The sequence below is a fragment of the Acipenser ruthenus genome, chromosome 25 (genome assembly GCF_902713425.1).
Source record: "Acipenser ruthenus chromosome 25, fAciRut3.2 maternal haplotype, whole genome shotgun sequence".
Classification (NCBI taxonomy): Eukaryota; Metazoa; Chordata; class Actinopteri; order Acipenseriformes; family Acipenseridae; genus Acipenser; species Acipenser ruthenus.
In genome coordinates this window covers 24,455,713-24,473,483 of record NC_081213.1, presented here as the reverse complement: position 1 = coordinate 24,473,483, position 17,771 = coordinate 24,455,713, and the positions used below count along the sequence as shown (strand labels likewise).

General features: G+C 37.1%; 1 protein-coding gene across 4 annotated transcripts; it reads right to left on the bottom strand.

Moving 5' to 3' along the window:
• Positions 1 to 121: 121 nt before the first annotated feature.
• Positions 122 to 16,794, bottom strand: LOC117962800 (protein shisa-5-like). 4 transcript variants are annotated; one of them, XM_058999773.1, is made up of 8 exons: positions 16,649 to 16,794; positions 16,175 to 16,255; positions 15,110 to 15,282; positions 12,107 to 12,272; positions 4,368 to 4,415; positions 2,927 to 3,057; positions 2,000 to 2,164; positions 122 to 1,564 (listed from the first exon to the last, which is right to left on the bottom strand). In XM_058999773.1, exons 3-8 carry the CDS (start codon positions 15,165 to 15,167, stop codon positions 1,428 to 1,430), a joined length of 705 nt encoding a protein of 234 aa, XP_058855756.1. In that variant the 5' UTR covers positions 15,168 to 15,282; positions 16,175 to 16,255; positions 16,649 to 16,794; the 3' UTR covers positions 122 to 1,427. The 4 variants fall into 4 exon arrangements, with proteins under 4 accessions (XP_058855756.1, XP_058855753.1, XP_058855757.1 ...); XM_058999770.1 differs by having other exon boundaries at positions 4,368 to 4,418; positions 16,649 to 16,793; XM_058999774.1 differs by lacking the exon at positions 4,368 to 4,415.
• Between the last annotated feature and the right edge of the window lie 977 nt (positions 16,795 to 17,771).

Below are 17,771 nucleotides of genomic sequence, written 5' to 3'. Positions count from 1 at the left end.
TTGTCATGATGCCGGCTGTACTATGTCCCTTGAATACTGTGACCATGAAATGAGTGCCTAACCGGGCTTGCCATATGATGCAAAACTGACAAAAACTTTTTATACAAAAATGTAGGGTATATAGGGGAAAAAATGGACATGTTGACTTTATTTAGGAAAACAAGATTGTTCTGCAGAGCTGAGGCAAAAACAAGTTTCTCTGTTTACAATGTAAAGATGTGTTCATGAAATAAACAGGCACAAGGAAATATGACAACAAACAGCTATGTATAAAGTCAGAAGCATGGGTATTACAGGCACAATAAAGGCACTTTATAAAGGCAGTTCAGGTATGTCTATGACTGAGAGAACGATTTCAGTATTCATTGATTCACATATAAAACACAAAGAAAGCAACCCAGTGACTCAACTTTACAGTGACCCCTAAAACATGCCTTTACGGATAATGATTTAAGACCTACTTGTTATTTTAAAGCTTGAATTGGATATTGTATCTCCATCCAGGTGACATTTTATTACCTAAAAAAGGAAGGCATTTCCTGTATATTTTTTTTTCTGTCATCCCCATAAAAAAGTTGAAATGGAGTGGTTTTGAATTTAAAAAAGGAATAGTCTCCAGTAAACCTGAGTAAACAGTGCAGAAGAAGACAACATGTTCTGTAACAGGCTAATTAAATCCGATCTTGAAACAATGGAAAGAAAGATCATCCTCACAAAATACACAGCAGTTCTTTCAATGTCCTGCAGGTTGCACTGCAGTGTGACTGACAATACTGTTACAACTGTTAACTAAAATAAATCAACTTGCTTGTAAACAAAACAATGTATGTGTGTATAACATTTGTGGGTAATGAGACATTTTGAGATCTTCTGTTTCACAATAGCAATTCAGATGCTGGTGTATAAAAAAAAATACACCTTTTGGCATGCATTTGCTTTTTCCCTAACCATCACAACTTCAGAGTAAGTTGCAAGGACACATGTATCAATAATCTCTACAGGAGCACGGTTTCAAACACTGATTTCTAGTATTATCCTATTCACAATAATGTGTGTATCACTGGACCTTATAAGATGGGTGTGTTTCTATCTACCTATCTATCTATTACAATTTTGGACTTCTAAATACTCTCTTTCGCAATAATAATTGGAATAAACCAACAAAGTTTTATACTTCTATCTATGAAACAATATTTTCTAATCTACTTTAAATAATTTGCTGGACAGGAAAACTTGAGCTGCTTTTTTAGAAGGCAAATAAAAAGCAAACAGAAAATATTCCAAAAAAACAGGAATCATTTTTGTTGTTGTTGTAGACATCCAAGGATAACATGTTCATAAAGTTCTCTTGTTGTCACTATATTCCTACACGGACAGCAGAAGCAGATCAACAGTATTGATACATTTGGAATTTGCAGAGGTCCATTTCAGTGGCCTGGCTTGTGTGGGTCCATGTAGGCTGGGTTGTAGGGTGGGTTGTAGACAGCCCCAGAAAGGTTGCAGTTGGGCTGGTTGGGGTTGTATCCCAGCTGGGCTGGGGGATAAGGACAGGCTTCCATACCAACTGAAAAGACACCGGCAACCCAGAGAATATTTCAAAGTGCATTACATGCAATTAAAAACTTGTCTTTACATACAAATATATATTCAGAATATTCTTACCCATATGAGTGTAATTTTCTATTAATATTACACAAATAAACTTTCATTATAGCACTAAAATATTGCATGCTATAAAGCAAATTGCCAAACGTACTTGTTTTTTTAACTTCACAACAGTAAATAAATCACTCAATCATAAATTGTTTCTTATTTTCACACAAGTCCTTTGGTCTTGGGAATTGTATTATATTTAAAAGAGTTAGCCCACCAGTAAAGTTTTAGTATACCAATGCTCTACGAACAAGGCACAAAGATTCTTAAGACATTTGACGCCTTAAAAAAGTGTGCTTTCAGCATATTGGAGTTCACAGTATCCCTGGTCTGGTGCAGTTCTTACCTGAGACAGCCTCGTGATAGGTAGGAGGGGCCCCAAACACCTGGACTGGCACTTGCTGGTAGGCTGAGTACTGTGCGCAAGGGTAAGTCTGAGTTGCAGTAGGCTGCTGTTGGTATGGCACTTGCATCACTGTAGTAGTGGTTGTTGCATTAGGTGCAATGACCGCTGTGAAAAACCCACAATGTAAAGAGTTGTGCAAGTTATTAACAAACGGACAAATTGAGAACTGGCAGGGGGTTTTCATTGGTGGGTAGCACCGTATAATGTTAGGATGGCCATTCATAAGCAGGGCTTTAGTAGCAGTTCTTTTTTCAGACTTAAGGGACCTTAATTAGCATTCTGTTGTAAATAAGTAGTTTTGGTACATTTGCCTTTTTCTTTTCATTAAAATATTTGATGCATTTTGCACGGAAGCAAAAACCATCCCTCCGAGTCTGACCTTTAAGCACTAACCACTATTTAAACTCCATTTAATTTGAAAATGAATGCATATATACTGCCAGGATTTATAATACTGCCCTTTTTTTTCTAACATATTTAGGCTTTACATTTACCATTACAAAAATACCAATGTTGAATGTTTTCAAAAACACCAAAAACAAATCTGCAAGTGCTGAGAGTTAGAAGTACAACTTCTCCTTTAAAAGACCACACCTGCAAAATGTAGGAATGGGAACACAAATATTTAATAAAGTTTCTGCATTTGCAGTTAGTAAAAAATGCAGCAATCAGATCATAATCTGAACACTCCCATCCCTGCATGTTGTTTAGAAATGTTGGTTGTTTACAGGTATTGCATTGTCCTTTAATCAAAGTTCTCCAGCTACATGCAAGTATGGCATGCTTACTACTGTATACTGAACCTGTACAGGGGACACAAGGTCCTTTATCTGGGATTGAAAGCAGACCCCTAACACCTTAACTTACGTCTTGGGCTTCCTCTAAACATTTTGTACAGACAGCAACAGGAGCATGTGCAGCACGAGATGATGATGATGATGATGATGACGACGACGATCACGATGGCCAGCCAAATGGGCACGATCGACATTCCCGATCTGAAACCCAAACACAGGGAGCTTGTGGTTAAACACAGGATCCATCCTAGTGATAACAACAGCCTCCACTAAAATACACCAAATATAACACCAAAGATAACAAGAAAGAAACAGCAATTACATCGACTTGAATAGGCATTCAATAATCCCTGCTGGTTTGTAGAGCTGTTTCACCTCATTCAGACATTTCCTTCTAAATAGATTAGTAATCCCTGAATAAAATGCCCCCTCTTCAGATATATGCCAATGATTTTAATTAGCGAGCCATCTTACAGGATCCATGGTACCCAGAAATGTTACACATTTTCTAGGAATGATAAATGACTGGGGTGGTACATTTATTGTCCATTATTGCCATTATTGCCATTGCACACTCAGGCCCCTTGTTTACTAAATTGCTTGGTATATTTCGATTAACAGTAATGTACTTTTCTTTAACATGTAAAATGTCTGTGCATATGATAAACATATGTAGCAGTTCATTGGCTGCTACACTGCTTCCCTGATCTGATCTTTCGTGCTGGGGCGTCAACTGTCTGTGAGACGAAGCAATATAGTGAGGTTGTGGTAAATCTCTGAAAAGGGACTGAAAGTGTGATCATTACTGAAAGTGTTACAAGAGTTGTTAAGGCTGAGGGGAAGCTGTGTGAGTGTACTTGTCAAGGTGATACAACTGTAAGGAGAGTCGGACACCTACAAAATCTATGTAGGTGGGTTTAGAGGGGTTTAGGAAACTATGTAACTAAATCCAGGGTAAGAAGTCTTTTGTTTGAAATTGGATCTGTCTCAGTTTTCACTTTTCTCACCACACCTGAATGAAATAATAATGAGCCCTATAGTTCACACATACACACAGACATACATGGTTACGTTGGAAAACAAGTGCTTAAGCCTATATATTTACAGTATATTCTGTTTTGACTTTAAGATGCAATTTAAACCCCATGTAACCAGCCGTCTCAAAAGCACAACTCAGTGCATACAGTGTTTTCAGCATTTGGTCAAGACTGAAACCTGAAACCTAAGCAGCAACATTTCTTCTGAATAAGATACAGTATATAGAAGAGAAGAGCCTTTTAAAGGAGACCCACTCATTCAAACTGGATCGGTGTGTTTCTTTGAAAGGTCGCACTCAGTTGTACACGTATTAAAGGTTAGCTTCTGCCTTGCTTGAATGGTTAGACTACATTCTTTACTTCTAAATAACTTCAGAGAATGTCACTAGGCCTGGTCATCAGACTTTCATTGACTTACTGACTGTTTTAAACATGGACTGTGACCACAGACTGTTGTATAAAAACTAAACTTGCCTGTTCACATTGTTGAAGCGCTCCAGCAAATCCAGAGCATCATTGGGCCTACTATCAGCCATGGAAATTAAAAAGACAATGAAAGAGTCAGTAACATAAAACCAAACAAAGAACTGAACTGCACTGCAAATTGACGAAACATCTGTTCATCAAAATGAATTATCATTGTTGTAAACCTGTGGAGGGAAACAGAGTTACTATTATTATTATTATTATTATTATTATTATTATTATTATTATTATTATTATTATTATTTATAAAACACTTGCTTGTTTGCAGGAGAGCATGTGTGAGTGGCTGTGCTCTGCAGACAATATGGAGGTTACAGAAAGCCAGCAGGACCTGTATAACCTGAGCTAATTAGCACACCTGAAAAGGGGGCGGTGCTTAAGATACTTAACAGGTGCTTTGCAGCACCTGGGGAGAGAGTCCTTTTTCAAGAGTCATTCCGGAAGGGACACAACTCTAGAAGTGGCTGGTATTATTCTTTTGTTTTGTTTTGTTTAATGGAAATTAACAAGGAGCTCCTGCACATTGCACCTGGAAAAAAAAAAAAGTTTACTTCTTATAAATAAAAAACACTGGTTGCTTTTCACCGTACACCAAAGTGTCTGTACCATCCTTGACAAAAATACCTGAGGAACTTTGCTGACCGAGAGAGAGCGCTCCGGTCACAATAAGCATTTGGATTTTGTGGTAATCCAGATAAAATCAAGAAAAGGCTTTCTGGTCGATAATCTCAGATAGGGTATTTTATAAGGTTCTAGAATTACTGTTCAGTAAGCCAAAATGTAAGGTCATTATGTTACCTCATACTGTAGTCCCAAAGTTTTGCATCCCCCTATAGAATTAACAAATTGTGCTTCATAAAGTCGAATGAAACCGAATAATAATGTTGAATAATTTGTTTAACATGTTGAATTACACACCACTTTGTAGTTTTCCATATACTGAACAAAAAACTGAAATAAAAAATGGTCACGTTACAAAATCTAACATGAAATACTGCACTACTATTAGACTTTTGCAGTATCATTCTGTAGTTTCTTTGATTACAAGATGTTAAATAAAAGATCTAAATTCTGTTCAAATTTTTTTTTTTTATGTCTCAATCCTAAAATTCTAGGTTATGCTAAACTTTTGGACATAGCTTTATGCGTCATAAACGTTCATCTACAGTATCTGTAGTGAGTTATGAAATCAGTGGCAGTTCTTCTTTTTAGGTTAAATAAAAATGTCGCAAGAGAATGCAGAGCTGTAAAACCACAAGATTCAGTTACCAAACCTTTCCTTCCTCCCACCCACAGCGAGGCTAAAAACGGAATTTCATGTTGGATTTTCCCAGACTTTACAAACAACCATTCCTCCCTAGAGCCTTACACTGGCTCGCCACATGTGTGTGGATGAATGATAAACAATGACGAAACTGAGGTAATGTCAAAAGAGGCACTTAAAAAGATAATCAAATGCATGCTGAAAGTAATAAATGGCAAGGCTCTAAACCATAATGGTTTTGAGTGGTTTTAAAGAAAACGTTCCTATATTGTGTAGGGAAAGAGGTCAAATAAAGTACTATAGGTGAGATTTAAAATCTATGCAAGAGATTTAATATTCTGAGCACTTTGTAAGTATATAGGGGGAAGTGATTATGCTAAGTAACTAGGGTTGCTATATGCAAGCGCCAACTTGGCAATGTGTCTGCAATATTAGGGGGAAACTGATTGCAAAATGTATGCTCTTTGAAACTAGTAAGAGGAATATAAAACAATGTAGATGAAAAGAGCAAGTTGTAGTTAATGTGATATTACACGTGGGTTACCAGACTAAGAGAGCTAACATGTTAAAAGTCACATAGTCTCCGAGATAGCTACAGTAGGTATAAATACTAGCGTGGAAGACATGCTTCTTTGAGACACGAGTTACGCTTTGAAGCCTCCAGAACTCCAGAACATTGTGGAGGATATGCCCAGAAGAAATCGGTAAACTGGCCATTTACTCCACTTCTGTGAAAGCGACTCGCTATATTATCTTGCATAATGATAATGTCCAATATACATGTAACTTTTGATTAATGGAATCAATAAAACAAACTTGTTTAAGTCTTAATCATCACTGTTTGGACATCAATCATCATAAATCATAAAAATACATTTCCTCACAATTGGCTTACACACATTTTTTGGTTGTGAAATACCACCGCCTCTTCGTACTAAGATTTTTATTTATTTTTTATTTTTTACAGGAACTTGCCAAGATGTTTTCTATTTGATCAACTAATGTAGGTGCACTGTACCACGCTTCAGCACGTGTATCCCTCTCACTGAGAAGTTACATTTTGGCAGTTTTAAATCACCGCATGTCAAATTACAAAGGATCCTTTGTTTTAAGCTACATTATAGACTTTACAACAAAAACATCACCCACTCCTACACACTGGTATGTTAGACAAAAGACAAATTGTGCTTCACGTTTTTTGTATTTTATTCATTTGAAAAAAAAATATGATTAGTTTCAGTCTATGTGTGAGGCGACGGGGAGCTGGAGTTGGCTTTCCCTTTAAAGTACTCCCTTCACAGGATAACCCAGAATGGAATAAAAGGCACATATTCTGAAACAAAATAACACTGACAATACGTGCAAAATCAACTTCTTTACAGCTGCAGTAGGAGCAGATTGTATTAGTTGAATCCTCTCCGAAAGGAGGGTTGTCTGCTGACACTGTAGGGATCTTTAAGAACATGCAAAGAAATCAGATGGATGTGTTTGTGTACTTGGCGGCCATTTGCAAAATCTGTTGAGAATGAGTCTTTCAGCATTCAAACTCTTGACTGCTACTGGCTCCTTGCTGTGTGCCCCAAAGGTTCCCACATATCTTACAGTGTTTTAGCTGTATTTAGTCAGTTGGGCCTGGAGCTAGATTGTTTTGATAAGTTCAGTGCCGTCTCTAACACAACTCCTCCAGCCCACCTTAACCTGCTGATTCCAGCTGTGAGTATAGATGGAGGAGCGACACTCGAGACAGGGTGTCGTTTACCACAGAAAGCATAGTTTGTATTGAACTACACTAACCCTCAGAGCTAATACAGCAGTCCCCAAAGTTGATGTTGCACCACTTGCTGACAATCTGGAATAATACTGCAATACGGATGTATTGGGAGGGACACTAAAGGCATTACAATCAAATGCATTTAAAACGACTTGCTATGGTCTGCCAGTATGACGGCTTCAAGGCTAGCAGTCTGATAGCAAACACAGACATGGTGTACCCACACACTGACATGGCACAGCTTGCACAAAGGGGACGACAGAGAAAACAGCAAACCGGTTCCACAGCTCTATGAGCTCCACACTCGCTCTTGATACAATGAGCAAACATGTTGCTTCTCGATCCGGCATATATCACATAGACAACACACAACCTCCTACTATAGCGGCGCTGACTGGCTCACTCGAGGGAGGGGGCTTTGTGACAAGAAGGGTTTGGGAGGAAGAAGTCAAGAAGTTAAAATGTACCTTTGAACAGGTAAAAAACAAAAGAATGAATAAGATGGAAGATTACCTTTTGCAAATAAACAATGATGAAACAAGAATGGTTATTGAAAATAAAAAAGAGCACTTCCACCCTATGTTGTAACCAGTGGTGTATTCCCTAGTCACACGATCCCACACAACGTACGTGCCTGTTCCTCTTATTACACAGACTCCCAATGCACTCAAAAAACCAGCAACGCAGATTTTTTCTTGTTTTCCTCATTATTTCAATCTGCATTCTAATGATCCTACACTGTAGCGTGTGGGCTGTTTATTCATAAACTATGGTAATATTGAGATGTAAAATGGAAGATAATCATGAGATCTAAGCCCACCTGAAAATGTATAACTTTCCACTGACCTTTCCAAGCCATCGGTTTAAGGGGAAGTTTTGGGTTTTCCCGTGTTGTTACAAGAAAAGACTACAAGAAAAAACTTTTAGTGAACTTATTTTTTCCACGAGGGGCACAAGGAACGGAATCAAAAACATCAGCAAATAAACTGGAGACCTTTATATGATCACTAACCTACACATTAGATACCAGTTTTATTGTAGTTAAGGAACGCAATACGGTACTGTACAAATAGGTTACAATGAAAATACGATGGTTTTGAAGTAGCCTGCGGATCCTGTATCAATTGTATAACTCTAAGCTCATGCATGGTGGTAGAATCCATTGATCATTAATGACAGTAGGTTTGTGATGATGTTAAAAAAAAAAAACATAATCTGATATATATATTATAAAGGCCCTGGCGATGGCAAAAAAAGAGAAATCCTTGCCCCAGCCCTGGACATGTCTATCAGGCTTATGTAATGACATGTCATGGCAACACATTCAAGGCTTATCAGAAACAAGTTCTAAATGAAACATTAAACAATAAGACCTGTTTTACATATAGGCCTGGAACCTGGAGCTCTAAAGTCAATATGTTACTCCGTCTCAGTGACAATATTGAAATATTATGGCAATACTATTATATAGCAGCACATTCTGCTGGGCAGTAGTGTTTAAAGTCCCCAAAATGCCTACTTGTAAACAGCAGGCCTGGTAGGAAAGGATTGCTAATACCTTTCCTGAACTACAGGAAGGACACAGGTGTATCATTTTCAAACCCGGTACAAATGAAAAAAAAGTTCCAAATCTCCTCTTAACACGCTATGCCTACCCGTCGTCCATGAAGTCACTCATTGTTATTCCTTACAAAAACAATAATGGCTGTTGACAGTCCAGTAGTGTTGCTGCTACAGCTTTCATAAACTGTGTTCCATGCGACCTGCTGGGTGTCTTTCTTTTGCAGTTGCAGATTAAAAAAAACAGCTTCCTGTTTGATATCTTGAAGCCAGAGGTCTGGCTGCTGCGGTGAACAATCAACAAATTCTAGTTTGTAGTATCACTCATGGACACACAGCGTGAACAGGCAGCTCAAACACAGACTGGGAAGGATTGTCTGAGTTTTGTTCTGCTCATACGATCAATCGGTTTCTGTTTGGGTTTTTTGTAGATAATATAGCTCCGGGTAGGGGCATGCCTCCTGTATGCACACTACTGCCATCACGCCCACACTTGCAAAAACCACACAGCTGTACTTTGTAAGTCCCCACATCCTGATGTCAGCCCAGGCTTGCAACAAGCAAAGTAAAGAACAACTACAGATTGTGGAATGGGATCCACTGTACGCTCAGCATGTTTACATTTCTTAAGGAGAATACTGTACCTCTTGATAAGCTAATTCTGTTATGTCCCATAATTCTGTTCTATTTTTAATAATTCTTCCACAGTCTGCATTCTGTTTCATCAGAAATTACACTTTTTTTGGCTTACCGGTTAGTTTACATCCCCTAAAAGCAAGCAAGCAAATAACAAGCTGCAGCAGCAAGAGGTTATAGATGTGATTTTCAAACTGTACTGTACAGCAAGGAAGCAAAACAAATATGCAAATATATACTGATAACATAGAAAAAACAACTTCCAAAATATAAGGCATCATTTGCTTTATTTCATGCTTCATAGGTTTTTATCTAATGCTTCTAACAACAGATGGTGGCTTTGTGTTTGTCCAAAAATATGTACAGTATTAATCCCAATGTATTTAAAAGGTTTCAAATGAAGACCTCAAAAATCCACCAACAAGAGACTACAGACCGTATTTTCAAAGAGTTTCCTCCATTCTTTTAATTAACTCGTATTTTTTGAATGGAGAAAAAAAAACATGTTTTAATGTTACAAGATGAGACACAAAACACAGTGAAAGTGCTTCAGAGGACTTGAAATATTATAACTTAGTTGTTTGGTTTTAGTTTTGTCTTACCTCTTTCAAAAACTAGGAGTTTCTTAAAAGACGGAAGTAAATGTTTTGAAAATATGTCCCAATTTGTTTCAAATTAAACCTTAAACTTGATATATATATATTTTTTTTATCTTAACAGAATTGTTAAAAAAAAAAAAAAAAAAAAGTGTAAGGGATGCTAGGCAAAATAATCTTAGAGCAATTGCAAAGGGATTCAGTGCAACTACACTCGACAACACAACGTGGTCTTAACACCTAGCTGATCTAAATAAACCCGCACCATAGGATTCCTTTCAAATACTCATCACTGCAGCTCTCACCAGTAAGCCCTTTTTAAACACGTTCATAGCCTGCTTTGTTTTCAGCTGTTTACCTACAACGGTGGAAGTGTATTTTTATTTCTTATAGCTTATCAAACAACAATTCCTATAGCAATAAAAAGGTTTGTATTAGTTTCACTGAAGTTAGAAGCTTCCCTTCTGTAAATCTAAATAAAGACGTATTCATGAAGGACGACAACAACAAGGAAATAAACACCATCATCTTAATGTACTGTAAGAGGGTTCATTGGGTCTAGCTGCCTTGATTAATAATGTATACTTCCATTAAGCAATGCCCCGCTTATATAGAACAAACTATTCTGGTGTCTATCCCATTAAGGGCCTCAAACACAATATTTGCAGACAAGCCCATGAAACAAAGAAACCGTGCCGTGTGAGGGAATTAACCAGAGATTACAGACTGGCAGAATAAACCCTATCTAGAATGAAATAACATGTTAGCTCTTACATTATTCATCTAGGGGAAAATATATTCAATTCTAGGTATTTTGCTACAGTACAACATGCCATACTGTGAAAGATTTAATCAAACGAGCTCAGTTAAATAGAGAGTAAACACTCTCTGGATTGGCATGGGCCCTATTCAGTAACTTAAAGTATGTTTTCATTAAATAAACGTGGGCAAGCTTTTTAGCAGATATTTATTGCGGTTTCCACATTAAAGATCATATCAGCACAAGACAGTTCTATCTGGTGTTACAGGAAACTGCTTCCTCTTATTATGAGTCACAGCGCTTCAGACAATGTGTGCTCTACAAATGTACATGGTGAAGAAGGTTATGTAAATTAGGAAAGTGGGTTGAATGGCTGTTTCGTTACATATCAGATGAGAAGAAAGTCTGATCGTATTCCCTTATAAAAGATCCCCATAGTAAAAGCATAGCAATGTGTAATAAAGCACAGTGAAAGTTTGGTAAAGCGCAGGTAAGCATTGTAAAGCACAGAGAGGAATGGTAAACTACAGTAAATGCACAATATAACCATGGGAAAGCTGCAAAATGGCCGTGCTGATTTACTGTAGTACATGCAGGCAGAACAGAGGGCTGAGAATTAATGAATAGGTTAATTCATGTATAAATGACAATTATACAAAATCATGATACAGTACATACACGGCTGGTTTCATAGATCCCTGGTTTCACTAATCTTGGACTACCCAATGTTACCGTACAGTAGGTAAGGTATTGCAAGGTCCCAAACCTTGAAATATACTTAAGGAGTCTATCAGGGGTTATCTGTAAACAATAGCATTGTTGTTTTCAGACCTGATGCACTGCCCTTGATTTACAGCAGCTCCCACATATGCTTCAAGTTCTCCTGTGCTAGTGGATCAGGGGGGGTTTCATGCCTTATAGTTGGTGTTTGTAACTGCATATTTTGCAAACCATGTTTTAACGTAATCTTCAGGTCTTTTTCATACAGTTCATCGTTTGAAAACTGTTTGAATTCTCAAATTTAAAAAGATACTGACTGTGGGATCCGGTGCGATCCGGCACAAATGAACCCCTGGAGTCTATGATGTCAATGCAAATCATGATGTCTGCAGAAAAACAGTAACTTTCACATCCACCTACCTTGTGTGACAATTCATTTGTGCATCTTTATCAAATTTAGAAAAATAATTGCCGCAACAATATCGTCTCTCACAGTCTCCACAGCAGAACTGAGTAAAACCACAGTATTCCTCACTGCGCCACTTTTTATATTGGTCAACATAGGACATACAACTGTCAGAAAAGGCTGAAAAAAAGAAAAAAAAGTATTATTATTATTATTATTATTATTATTATTAGTTTATTTGGCAGACATCTTTATCCAAAGCGTCTTACATGTGTTATTTATTTATTGAAAACTGCAAATTATCCAAACAACGTGGTAAAATGAACATTTGATTTTAGAATGCAAAATGCATAGTGTACAGTCAAACCTGCTCATAAAGATGAAAGGTGTGTTTAAAAGTGCGCTTGACAGATAGTTGACCATTATGCAGATTTTACACAGGTATTCACAGAGAGACATGACTGCAATGTGCTGGTAATTCACCCAGTTGAAATTAAAAGCTGTCGGAAGTTGAAAAGCCAAGTGAAGCTCATGCTTTCCATAGGATTATCTTGGTATCCCAACTCTTCTTAAACAAGCCCAGAGGGTATGTGGGTGTCAGAAGACGTCCCAGTGACTCATGGCCAACCACTGCTCCACCTCCTCCTTCCCCGTCAGAACTATAATACTGCCTCAGCCTTTAGACATGTATAAACCAGCCCTGAGATTATTCACTTTAAAACCTTCTATGCAACAATGATGGGAACTGGAATGACCTTCCACACCTTGCCTGCCAAAATGAGTTCTCACAAAATTGAGCTGCAGCACAAAATGCAAATACAGTAGTTTCAATCTGAGCAACATGTATCGTATATAATGTAGTTAATGTAAAGTGTGCTTGCACAGTGTTCTGTTAATGCATAATGGGTATCTCCAATATAGACCTTAGGCATTCCTAACTGCACGGTACCATAAGTCCCCTGCTGTGGTAGATCATAAGAAAAAGCTGATTGAAATCTTGTGGGGGACAGTGTTGGAGAGTGTGGGCATTTGTTGCTCACAGTGACCACAGGTTTCATGCTGTTTGTTCGTCAGGGCCGATTCATTTTATTCTTTAGTGAAGTGGGTAGAAAACAATAGAAAGAATGGGTCATAAAGGCTTTATTGGTTTCAAAATGTTCCATTCCAGAGGTATAGATGTTGCACTAATAACATACCGGCTATAAAAAATATGAATTACACCTATTGAACAGTATACACTGTCCCGGGCTGGGTGTAACAGATGACTTTCCTAAGGGTACTCATTCATTTGACCTAGTGTGCCTGTGTCTGTTCAGTTATTACCCTGTCCCCTGTTCCATAAACCACAATGTCCAAGTCTAGATATTTTCTCCAGGGTGAACCCTTTTTTTAGACATGGAATGCTTCACTGTTGAAAACGGTTTTGTTAAATTGAAATGGCTTAGTTCAATATTGCAGGACACATCAATTTAAACAGAGATAAGTGACCTAATAATAACACACCAAAGTGCAGACAGGCCATTAACATAACTGAAATGTTTTAAAGATAAATAGTGCAGGCCTTCTCTTTTAAAATGTAAAAAAACTGTCTCTAATACTCTCTGAAGCAATCGGTTCAGTACTGTGAAGTCTAAATGTTGAGTCTTGAGAAAGAACAAGTGGTTGGAGAGGATTATTATCATAAAGAAATTCATTTGGGGACTATGTACAGTAAAGAGTGCAGATTCCTTTTTTATTTGATGTGATGTGGCAGAAGAAGAACGCAGTCTGGAGTGCTGCAGTATCATTCATTCATAGACATTCATTCACAGATCTCAAAACTACTTAGTAATGTTTGCTGCCTTGCATGTAAAATGGTGCTATGAACCAGATATTGGAGTACCCACAGGGGCCTAGAAAACATGACAACTGGGCTGTATCTGGTATAGTAAAGCTGTTACATTGTTAAGTGAATGTTTCTAAAGTGACCACTCTGATGACTGCCTGGTATATGTATTTCAAATGTTAAATGACCTGGATGTAAAGGCCACCTGTGTACAGTGTAGCCCATGTGTGGACAGTCCCTTTGACTGTACCAATTGGACCTGCCTGGATTTACTGTAGTATTTAAGCTAAAAGGCTCTTTCAAAGGAGCTGTAACAATGCTTCCAGTACACATTGCCCCCTAGTCTCAATATTCATGCTTTTACTACAATATACTGCGGATATAATAACAACAATAATAAGCAAAAAGCAATTAAAAGATAATAAATCATCATTAAGGTGCGGTCAATATCCATACATTTTTACCAGTAATATATAGTGATCGGTATAAGGTCTGGCTGTATGCAATAATTCCAAATAAACTGCCATCTTACAAAATGGTTTTGTTTTTGTATTGTATTTATTTGTTCTAATTTAGTTTTTCTAACTTCACCGTAGTGTTGTTTCTCACGTCTGTTTCAACATAATATAATTCTGTGAGATGTTATAAAAATACATTAATTTTATCATATGAAAATAAAATACGATATGAAATATGACGCAAATATATTATTCTCATTATGAGATTCAGTTAAATTCATTGTTTTGGCCCAGTCAGTGCTATGTACATTTAGTCTTCAAAACATGATTTTCATAACAGAAATATTATCTCCAGTTATAATTTTGTAACACAACATTTTTGTCAATATGTTTTCAATATAAATGCACTTCAGTCTATATACAACAAACTATAGACTACGTTAATGTTCAATTTGCTATCAACTACCGGCAGGTCTGAAAAACAACAACAACAACAACATAAACATGTATTATATATAATACTTCTGAAATGATTTCTTGCGTATCAGTATTTAAAAACGTATAATGTACAGACAGTAATTGTATTAATTGAAAACACATTTCCGCTGTGCTTATGAGTTATGTTAAATAGCCGGACTGATCAACCAGACAGCGGTTGTAAGAAGCTACACCTGAAGCAAACATAAGTCTTTGTCAATTTACAAAAAGAATAAAGAAAAAGAAAAACGTCTTACCGAGTGGTATAAAAACTGCAGATAAGACTGCAAGAACACAAGAGCTCTTCCCCGTCATTGCTTCGTGATCGGTCGCTTTCTCAATCTAACTTTCGTTTCTTAACTGTAGCACTGTTGTGTAAGATATTTTTGCACGCCCTTTGCCGTAAAGAGACATTGATATTTTTCCCAAACTGAAAGAAATTCAAACGCAGAACTTTAGAACTCTGGCATCACACACTATATATCATCACACACTACCCCATGGATTATTCACTGTGTGTAATACTATCACATCTAAATATAGTATGCATTCTATTCCCTAAACAAGTTTACTGCGGTGTATTACAGTAAGATTACAGTAGAACGAAATCATATGGAAAAGGCAGGGACGTCACTAGAGATTCATGGATAGGGGGGGCTAAGCCTATTTTAGGGGGGTCTGGGCATACTCCCCCAGGATTTTTTTTAAAGCCCCCAAAACGTCTTTTCATCATGTATTTTTAGAGTAACAAAGGGTGTAAAATCTATCAAATAAGGTTATTTTTGGTCAAGGTTGGCTAATAGTATACCTGTCTCAAAGTTTGTGTTAGACACTGATCTAATATGACTTACTTAATATGACATGCTCCCTCAGCCCTGTCGGCCTCCAGCTTCTTTCCCTCATTCTTGTCTGCTGTGTTTTGACATGTATTGTTATTAAACTCATATTTACAATAACTCAAGGCTTAATAGGTGATTAATACTGTAATCTGCCAAGTGTTTAACCTGTAGTACTTTGTATTTAATCATATCCTGATGTAACTATCACTATTTAATCATATCCTGATGTAACTATCACTATTATCTGCTGTATTATTGAATTGTGGTTTGTCACACTTGTACTTTGCTTGAACAAAAGTTATTGTATTTCTTGTTCTTATTGTATTACTTGTAACACTTAATGTATTTGCTTACGATTGTAAGTCGCCCAGGATAAGGGCGTCTGCTAAGAAATAAATAATAATAATAATAATAAAGAAATAAATAATAATCAGTTTAAGTTTTAATTTGTTTGTTTGAACTGGTAAAATCTTCATTTCTCACCGGATTTGCCTTCGGCAGAGCTGCTGGCACTGCCTCTCGAAGAATTTCCGTATATCCATCTAACGTTAGTCGTTAGCTAGCCTACAGTTGAGAAATTGAGGATAATACAATGACAATGTGATCAATACTATGTCACCTTTTCTACACATAACCTACTGATAATTGTTTTGCAATGGCCTACTGAATGAAACCAATTGAGTATGAAAAGATCTGTGCATGATGTTACGTCATCTGTCTCATTTATAGCCTGGCACAGATAGCAAAACTACATTAAATACAACGTTAATTAGATATCATCGCCACATAACTTATGTGGAATTTAAAAGACACCGTTAACGTTACCGTTACTAGCTCGCAACGTCTGTTACACTGTAACTTACACAGCCTCACATAAAAACGCATTGGTTAACAAAGCTTTGATTATGACCAACGTCTATAGTAGTGAATACTCTCTCTCTCTCTGTTCTAACTTACCACAAATTCATATCGTAGCCTATCTGCATGCATCCGTCCTGTCAGAGCCATTTCCTGTCCGTTTACTGTTAGCTTGCAATCTCAAGCCACAGAAGTTGCTAACGTTAACCAAAACGTGAGCTACAAGTAGGCCTAACAGTCACTAGCGCGGGCAGCAGCCTCTGCAGCAGCAGCCTCCCCCAGGTCCTAGTGCCCGCCCCGTAAGAAGTTTAAGATGCGATGGAACGTTTGACGAAGAAGAAAAAAATCACAGAGAAAATATATAGACTGATATATTGATTTATTTAGGGGGGCTAATGAATATTTTAGCTTTAGCCCCCCTAAAATAGGCCTAGCGACGTCCCTGGGAAAAGGCATGCACAACTAAATGCGTTATACAACTATAGAAATATACAGTGTTAGAAACATGCTGACAGTCGCCCTCTTGTGTTCAGTCTTTTTTAAATGTAACTCACAAGCAGGGGCGTGTATGTAACACGGACCGGTTCCAGAGTCGGACAAACATTTTCTAACCCTGCAAACCTAGATCCGCAACCCTAAAAATATTTTAACTGAAAATAATATACAAAAAAAAAAAAAAAAACTATAACAGCTTGACAACATTAAAGTGTGATATTAATGTTTTGGTTCAGCTAGTTTTTTGGTTCATTTGCGTTGGATAAAGCAGTTTATTTCTTATATTTTATTCTGATATTACAAATCCACATTCCATTATATGTATTACTAGTGCCCAAGTGTCTCATATGGAAAATAAATACGTCTCAGTACTATTATTTTATTACATCATAGTCAATTCCTCGACGGTGTGTTATTGGTATTGGTGTAATGCAAAAATAAAACAGTAGATGGCGGTAAATATTCACATTTCCTTCAAGCCCGAATAACCCAATGACGTACACTACAATCGCTCTAGAGTCAGATTAAAGTAGAAAAACGCCCTAAATCACAACTGAACTGGTATGTATCCGTAAGCAATAGTTTTCAAGTGGTGTACACAACATATTAATTTCATAACATGAATATGTTACCATTATTACTAGTACTGTATTCTTTTTTTTAAAAAAAACAAAACTATTTACACATGTATTTTTGTATTTTGTAGTGACTAGGGAATATAACCTTT

Bases quoted from the DNA above. Each gene is read 5' to 3' on its own strand.
- LOC117962800 (XM_058999770.1), bottom strand. From the start codon at position 15,167: ATGACGGGGAAGAGCTCTTGTGTTCTTGCAGTCTTATCTGCAGTTTTT. The intron at 12,273-15,109 runs GTAAGACGTTTT...TCTTTTTTTCAG, and splicing joins TGCAGTTTTTATACCACTCG to CCTTTTCTGACAGTTGTATG. The intron at 3,058-4,367 runs GCAAGTTTAGTT...TTTGGGTTTCAG, and splicing joins CGCTTCAACAATGTGAACAG to ATCGGGAATGTCGATCGTGC.